This window comes from Phaenicophaeus curvirostris, chromosome 1 (assembly GCF_032191515.1).
Source record: "Phaenicophaeus curvirostris isolate KB17595 chromosome 1, BPBGC_Pcur_1.0, whole genome shotgun sequence".
Lineage (NCBI taxonomy): Eukaryota > Metazoa > Chordata > Aves > Cuculiformes > Cuculidae > Phaenicophaeus > Phaenicophaeus curvirostris.
Genome location: NC_091392.1, coordinates 47,029,487 through 47,038,385, shown reverse-complemented (window position 1 = coordinate 47,038,385; position 8,899 = coordinate 47,029,487). Strand labels below are relative to the sequence as shown.

Below are 8,899 nucleotides of genomic sequence, written 5' to 3'. Positions count from 1 at the left end.
GCTGCAAAAACTGCTACAAAGCCCCACCAGCCTCACAGCTGGTGTGCTGGCTGCTGGGAAGAGCCTTGGCACAGAAGCATTGCCTGCACAAAACCAGCTTGGTGTTGAGTGCTTGAATGACACGGAGCACTTCACCTCTTCCTAGATACATGCAAGGGGTCAGGCAGGTAACGGCAGATAAGAGCAATCTACATCCCAGGAGACAAGAGCTGGTTGCTACTGCAGCCCCTCCAGCCATAAAACGTCGGAAAACTTCATGGCCTGAAGCGACAGGCAGAGACACCACACAGAGGGAACCCCAAGGAAAAGGCAAAATAGATCTCTGTGGTTCCTGCAGCAGCAAATCTAGCAGAGTTGTTGCTATGAAACTCTTCTGATTCGTGGGTCACAGATCCTGCTCCACTGCTGCTTGCAGAAAACGAGCCCTGGGCTCTGGCAGGAGGGACAAGACAAGCACAGGTGGGTCTGCAGCTCAGGAGTCTCAGCAGCAAGCTCAAGTGTGGGTTTTAGCAGGTAAAGGAAGAGAAAGGCACCTGACATGTGGCTCCAGCACCAGGAGAGACGGTGACAGCCAGTTCCCGCAGAAGGGAGCTGTAAAAGATAGATCTCCAGTACTTGCTGCTTCTCCCCCTCTTTCCCATGCCTGGTTTCTCTGTGGGGCTTCAGAGCTGCTCAGGAGAGCAGCTGAACAGGGCTGGCAGTGCTAGAAGTAGGGACGTGAAGTTTGTGCCGACACAGAGAAGAAAACTCTGGGAGGGAGAGCAGCCGCTAGCTTTGCTGCTAAAGGCTTAATGTCCTAAGAACTCAGCTGACTCCTGCTCAGAAGCAAAGGGAACCACAGGCACTTGGGACAGCTGGGCACCTGACAACACTGCATTTCCCCACACCATGATGGGACATAGGTTTGGGAATTGCATCACCCTTTGCCTGCTGCCCTGGAGCTGCTTGAGCTTTGCCTGCAGTGACGTTGCTGGGCCCGGGACCACCTCACCTGGGGCAGAATATGTCAGAAAGGGTCTCTCCAGAGATGTTGCCAACAGGACCTACGTGCACAGCAGCATCTCAGGTATTCGAGTATGCAATTGCCTGCCTTTCCCTCTGCAGAGCTGCTTGGGGCCCCACTGTAGAGGTGCATGGGGTGAAGGGTGTGGGGAGGCATTGATGATAGCATGACAATGCTTCTCTTGGCTGGCGTGGAAGCATACTTAGGAAATGCCTAGGGGCTGCTGGGCTTTGAGTGGTCCTCACACCCACAACAGCTTGTGATCTGGGAGAGATGCACCATGTCAGAGGCAAAGTCTCGAGGCACAAGGAGGAAATTTAATGCCTGACTGTCTTCTTTTGAGAGTAAAGTCCTCCTCCATGTTAACCCCTATGGATATAAGGTTGGACTCACTGACTGTATCCTTGTCCCCGAGGGCTGAGCTGAGAGCCTTGGGAAGAAATGAGGATGGAGATTCTTTAAAAGCACTAATAGTCTCCAAATGCTGAGGGTGATTTTTTTTAAAAAAAGAAATCACTTCCTAGAGCAGAGCATGCATTGTTCCCCATCAAGGTGGACATAGCATGGGGGCTGACGTGGGAGGACCACCCACCCAGTGCAGGCAGCAACACAGAGCAGCCCAAGCCATACTATTGAACCTTTCACCTTCCCAAATCTTTATGAACTTCCCAAGAGCGTGTTGGGAACAGTCCCTGGATCACCTTACCTGCAAATCACAGTGAAGGATTGTTGGGGAAGGTGCTAGCTAGTGCCAGACAATTTGACTGCACAATAGCCCCAGTCCAGGCATGCGGGCAGCTTCCCTGGCACTGCTGAATTTACTCATACCGTCATCTCTGCTACTTTTTAGCAGTGTTACTGGATCTGGAGAAAGTCTGATCTTACTCAACTTGATTTATTTGTCATCAGTTACTCTGGAGTAGAAGCTTAAATCACTTCAGCAAAAGCAGAGGCAAACCAAACCTCTCACATTAGCTTTACTGCTGCACTCGGAATTTCCCTCAAAAGTTCCCTGTTAAACAAGAATCCACTAATCCACATTTTTTCAGCCCTGTGATAGTATATCCAGGGTTTGTTTTTTTTTTTTGCAAGCATACAGTCAGACTGACATCCCATTTGGAGCCCATCTCACTCCCAGCTCTTGCCAGGTACTAGCAAGCTGGAACAAGGACAGTGATAAAGATGAAACGGATGCAATGTAGAAAGGATTATCTAAGCAGGAAAATGTAATAGTTCTGAATAGCTGTGAGTACAAATTAGAAAAAAAATTAAAGACTGGGATGGAAAAAGTATCCCTCTATAGCATAGAGTAGTATTTTTATTGCTTTGAGTTCCACCCAACAATGCTCTCCCAGAAAACTGAGGTATTAAAAAAATGCCTATCCTCTTACTTTCCCTCCTAATATTGCTCTCTCCACACTGTCCCCATCCTCTCCTTTTCCTGTCCCACATTTGCTGATCAGTAGCTGCCCACATGGCAGAGTTGGCAACTAGAAGACTTATTTTCCAGAAAAAGTCACTAGACTTCCCTGCATCTCTCCTTTAAGATCACACAAACACAAAATAAATTAAAAATAAAAATTAAAAAAAATATATATATAATTGCCAGACCTCGTACAGAAACAGAGGGGCCAGGCAGCCTTTTCAAAAGCATCACAGCAGGGGCTTCGTAACCACCTGCACCCAATATCTCCTCATCTCTCCCAGCACCATGCAGTGCCCTTCCTCCACCACACTATGGCTACTACAATGTGGACAGAGGATCAGGCATCTCCTTGGGCTCTGTCCTTGTGTACTGGTGCCAGGATGAATACCAACTGGTGGGCAGCCAGAAGCTGTTCTCCCTCTGCCAAGGGAGCACTTCATCCTGGAGCCAGCCACCTCCCTACTGCCAGGGTAAGGAGCCTGCTGGCACGACCCAGTCTCTCTGCCCACTTATAGGGTTTCAAAAGGGTGCAGGTGATTTCCACCCAGTTGCTGACTCAGAGGGCAAAATGCAGCCACCTGCCTTTGCACAGGGGTTTCCTCACTCTAGCCAAGCCAGCAAGGGCTGGAGGAGGTGGGGTGCCTCAGCCACCCCCAGCAGTGGAGGTCTAGCTTGATGTGGTTGGTGGTCATCAGCACAGGTGATATGCTCTGGCTCAGCAGGGTCCCTCCAACAGCATTTAATGAGCTGCATAAGGTGGGAGAGGAGCCCAAAGATGTGAATTCACCTGACACTGGCTCAGCATATATCCAGGGCTTATGTACCCATTACTGGAAGCAAGACAAGTCACCAAGTTTGGTCAAAACCCGATTCCAGGGCATAACCTAAAGCTTTCAGCAGGTAATAACCCAGCACATGCTGTTTATGAAAGCCCATGCAGAGCATGTGCCAGTTGCAAATTGCCCTCACATTTTTTTGTGAAACGAGCTCATCAAGAACAAATGCCTGAACATCGAAGCAACAAAGTTTATTGCTTTAAAAGCTTTCTCTCACGCACTTCATATTATGTGCATACATAAAATAATCACAGGAAGATTGCCCTCAAGAAAGTTATATATTTTTGCAGTGGCAAGCAAAACCACAGAAGTTGTAAATACTATATAGCTTACGCGTGAATTATACTGCTCATGCCAAGCATTGAGAATTAAAGACCTGGGGCCCTTTCAGAAGCAATTTCTGGGCAAACCCCGTGACTCAGTATCTGGCTAAAAAATAGTTTGAAATGGAAAAGGTCTGCTACATTGGCTTCTGCTGCAAGTTCATTTGAAAAAGGAAGCATCTCATGAAAGTAAAATTAGAAACCAAAGTGCTTCAACCATAGGACGTTCCTGCAGGTGTTTCAGCTCAGAAGCACCCCAGGCATCTTGCCTTTCAAAATGAAAACAAAAATAAAGCAATTTGCCTCAATTCAGAGCCATAAAACCTTGTGATATACAGTCAATGAGTGTCTTCCGTTCATAAGAGTAAACACACGAAAGAAAAGCAATGAACTTTGTTGCAATAGGTTACAGGTACTCTTGTAGTAAAACATTCATAAAGCTCATTAGCAAATCTTGTCTTCTTGGCTCTAAATGGAGGCTGCAGTTTGTGCACTGCTTAACGCAGAAATAAACCTAAGTGAACCTCCAAACCTTAAATCACACCTTGGGTTCTCCAAAATAAAGACATTTTAAGGTAGTTTTCAGGAAAAAAAACCTCCATTCACTTGTTCTCTTTGTAACAAAAAGCAAATCTCTGTACTTTCAGAGGTCTTAGTTTGGTTATTTTGCAAGTGTCATAAGGCTGGGGTTTTTTAATCCATATATTTTATTGCTTTGAAAACCTAAACATACCCCTTTTGCAGACGTTAGCAAATTCTTTCGTATTACTTTACCCTTGGGACAGGAGCCACATCCCTAACTTTAGACATTTACAACACAAACATCATTTAGGTTCCCTTTACAGTTTGATCAGGATGCAATTTATCTGCTCTTTTTGGACATCTATTTTACGGCAGGTAGGGATCACACCCTCTGATGGATCATACACCCACCCAAGATAATTCTGAAGGAAGTAGCTGATTTTATGCTTAGAGTGGTGAAACACTGGAACAGGTTGCCCAGAGAGATTGTGGAAGATCCATCCCTGCAAAAATACATGGTCAGGTTGGATGGAGCTCTGAGCAACCCCATTTAGTTGAAGATGTCCCTGCTTATTGCAGGGGGGTTGAGCTAGATGATCTTCAAAGGTCCTTTCCAACTCAAACTATTCTATGATTTTATAATTATGTCTATCAAAGTTCCAAAATAATTTTTGATTTATATATTACGTACTTCACAAGCCAAATTCTTCTTTCAAATACTCATTCTTCCATAATCCATTTTAACTTTTTTTTTCCCTTTCTTCCCCCCCAAAGGCTAAGCAAAAACGTTCCACATCAAAAACCCCAAACAAAATTACCATCAATTCTTTATTTCTCATTCAGACCTTAATTCATAGAATCATTTAAGTGGAAAAGGATCTAAGTTCAGAGTCCAACCCCTAATGTAACACTGCCAAGCCCACCCACTAAACTGTGTCCCTAACCGCCATGTCTAGTGGTTCTCTAGACATGGAACCCCTGGTTCCATGGAACCAGACATGGAGCATGGTTCTCTAGTGGAACCCCTGGAGTGATGGTGACCCAAGTGCTTCCCTGGGCAGCTTGTGCCTCTGCTTCATAGAATCAGAATAACCAGGTTGGAAGAGACCCACCGGATCATCGAGTCCAACCATTCCTATCATAGCCCTTCCAGTCAAGAGCTTTTCCTAACCTCCTGCCCTAGCACAACTTGAGGCTGATTTATCTTGTCCCACGACTCGCTTCTCGGGAAAAGAGACTCGCTTTGCTACAACTTCTTTTTGGGGAGCTGTGGAGAGGGGGAAGGTGTCCCCTCAGCCTCTTTTCCTACGCTAAACAAGCTCGCTCGCCCGAGCTGATCCTCAGAGGATTGTTCTCCAGACCCTTCACCGCTCCCTTGCTCTCTTTTGGTCGCCTTCCAGCCCCTCGAGGTCATCGCTGTCACTATGGCCCCAAAGCCGCCCTCTGTGCTTCAGGCAAGATGTTTTCCGTCCCACGCGGTTATTTTACTTCAAGTACCCGAAGAAAAATATTAACCCCTGACAGGAGTTTCTTCCCTAAGTTTTCCTGTTTATCAACGCGGGGCGACGGTTTATATAACCGCTTAGTGGCAAAAGGAGCGGCGGCGGGAGGAGAAGCGGTGCTGCCCCGAGCCGGCCCCGGGCAGGGACACCGCCTGGGAGAGGCCTGCGGGGGCCCAACCATCCCCACCAGCCACCGAACCGCGGCCCTCAGCACCTCATCCACCCGTCCTTTAAACACCTCCAGGGATGGCGACTCGGCCACCTCCCTGGGCAGCCTGTTCCAGTGCCCAATGACCCTTTCCATGACAAATTTTTTCCTGATGTCCAGCCTGAACCTCCCCTGGCGGAGCTTGAGGCCATTCCCCCTTGTCCTGTCCCCTGTCACTTGGGAGAAGAGGCCAGCACCCTCCTCTTCACAACTTCCTTTCAGGTAGTTGTAGAGCAATGAGGTCTCCCCTCAGCCTCCTCTTCTCCAGGCTAAACAACCCCAGCTCTCTCAGCCACTCCTCATAAGACCTGTTCTCCAGCCCCTTCACCAGCTTTGTTGCTCTTCTCTTGACTCGCTCCAGAACCTCAACATCCTTCTTGTGGTGAGGGGCCCAGAACTGAACACAGGATTCAAGGAGCAGTCTCACCAGTGCCGAGTACAGAGGGAGAATAACCTCCCTGGACCTGCTGGTCACGCCATTTCTGATACAAGCCAAGATGCCATTGGCCTTCTTGGCCACCTGGGCACACTGCTGGCTCATGTTCAGTCACTGCCAACCAACACCCCCAGGTCCTTCTCCTCCAGGCAGCTTTCATAGAATCATAGAATAACCAGGTTGGAAGAGTCCCACTGGATCCAGCCACTCTTCCCCTAGTCTGTAGCTGCACACGGTTGTTGTGCCCCAAGTGCAGGACCCGGCATTTGGTCTTGTAAAACCTCATGCCATTGTTCTCAGCCCATTGGTCCTGCCTGTTCAGATCCCTTTGCAGAGCCTCCCTACCCTCAAGTAGATCAACACTTCCTCCTAGCTTAGTGTCCTCTGAAAGCTTAAAGATCACCTTAAGGATCATCTAGTTCCAACCCCCCTGCCATGGGCAGGGACACCTCCCACTAGATCAGGCCAAGTCCCCATCCAGCCTGGCCTTGAACACCTCCAAGGACGGGCATCCACAGCTTCCCTGGGCAACCTGTGCCAGTGTCTCACCACCCTTGTGGTGAAGAAATTATTTCTCTCCCCCCACACCACCTGCAGCTTCGCACCATCCTGCAGGGAAAAGCGAAACCACTGCTTGGGACTGGAGGTACATTTGGTCCTGCTGGGGAAGACAGAAGCAGTCCTGGGTGGCAGAGATGCTGGTGGCAATTACAGAAAAACCTCCCACAAGGGATTTCGCAGCACATGGAATGCTGTCAGCTTGCTGGTTTACAAAAAGCCCTCCCATAATGAAAGGAAAAGGAAACAAGCAACACTTGGAACATGATCAGTGGTGATACCCCTTGGCTGAGGCCAAATTTAGAGCTATTGCATATACACAGCATGGCAGGAGAAGAGGAGCATCTCCTGGAGGAAGGATTGTGAAAGAAACCAAGGTGGGGAGTAGAGCAGAGATGCCACTAGCCAGGACCATGCTCACTCAACAGCATCTCTGCAGCAGCACTTCTCTGTTTTTCCAGTATACAGTCCAGTAGGACCTCTCTGGTTTTGCCAGCAATGGTATCCCAGACAAGGGATTGCAGCAACAGGTACCATGCAGGAGCCTACCTAGGACACAGCTTTAACGGAGGGCCTAATTCCTTAATATAAGCAGTCCACAAGCACAAGGAGTGAAAAATACCTTACTGACTTCTAAGAGATAACACCTCAGTCTTCTATCAGGCATCATGCAGTATCTTTCTGCACAAGCCTGCTCTTTCCCCACCCTGGCTTGAGACTCTCTGGTCCAGCCTCACCAGCACAGCACCCCCTTTCTTCAGGGCTGAAACACCTTCAGTGCTTTCCTCTAGTTGGGGAGTGAGAGGGTCAAAACCACTGGATGACAATCTGGGTTAAGGATATGAACATGACAAATCTTTCCAGAGAGGTAAATGAAAACAGCCAGCCCACAAAGCGCAAAGAAAATACCTACATGAGCATCTCTCTCCACCTTGCAGGCAGCAGCATGGAAGGAAAGTCAGAGGAGGACGAAAACACAATCCTTCCAGCCCAGAAAGAAGGAGAAACACTTTTGGGAGACTGAAGCACTACAACGGGCATGATTGCCACCTCTCAGCCCTCTCCAGCTCTGTGTTCCCAGGGGCATTCGTGGGCTGCGATAACCTGGCTTTCCAAAGGTACTGTCTCCCCAGCTTCTCACACAGGGGCAAATACTGCTCCCAGACCACCTAGAGTGAGGAGCAGCCCAATGTAAAAGCCCATGTCACTTTGGCATTCGATCCCCTGCCTCATCCCCTTACACGATCCCCACCTAGCAGCAATGAAACCCTTGCACCCACACTTTTTCAAGGAGGAGGTGAGCCAGAGGACCATGGCTCCCTGTCACTCTGCCTCAGAATCGTCCAGGTGGGCTGTGGGCTCCCATCAGTGCTGCAGCTCCCTTTAACTTAACCCTTCTCCTGCATGCCTTTACCAGGAGCCCCCAAAACGTGCCAAAGCTGTCCCTGCAGAGCTGTCCCCCCGATGCACCAGTCTTGCCCCAGCTGGTGTTACAACCTGGCACCCCACCTATCAATGCCGTGCCCAGCCAGCCAGCCCGCAACACACTGGTGCCTGCTGTGCCCCTCTACTACAGAAGGTATGAGGAATATAGGATCTTCAACAAGTTCAGGACGCCGGTTTGAAAATTTAAACCACCCACACAACTATTTTTCCCATCAATTCCTTGAAACTCTCCGGAGCACAGGGAAGAATTCCACAAGAGCCAAGTACCGCACCTATGTTTTCAAACTCAGAAAATCTGACACTTTATATTGAAAGGCTGGTTGTTATAAATCTTTTATCTCCCCTCCCGTGTCCAGACATGTACATTTCAAACAGTAGTTCCTGGGCTACAAGCTGCTTAAATTGATCATTTTAGTGAGATGACTAAAGCCAAGGCTGAGCAGCTCCAGCTTAAACTACAGACCGAGTATGTGCAGACTTTCAGGTTTTAAACACAAGAGTCTGATTTGCTGTTTAGAGCTTTCTTAAAGGCTGAAAGTGAAGAGAGACAGTTACAAGAAACAAGGAATCTATGTCATTAGACAATTGGAAGCATTTACAATTCATTGCACTTGAATATAGCCTGAGATTTGAAGGTTT

At 48.3% G+C, this 8,899-nt stretch overlaps 1 protein-coding gene across 1 annotated transcript; it reads left to right on the top strand.

The window, feature by feature from the left end:
* The first annotated feature begins 692 nt into the window (after positions 1-692).
* On the top strand, positions 693-8,439 carry LOC138720646 (uncharacterized). Its single transcript, XM_069857367.1, has 5 exons — positions 693-1,066; positions 2,711-2,899; positions 3,927-4,000; positions 7,697-7,932; positions 8,232-8,439. The coding sequence occupies exons 1-5, from the start codon at positions 889-891 to the stop codon at positions 8,437-8,439; spliced, it is 885 nt and encodes a 294-aa protein (XP_069713468.1). The 5' UTR covers positions 693-888.
* Positions 8,440-8,899: the final 460 nt, after the last annotated feature.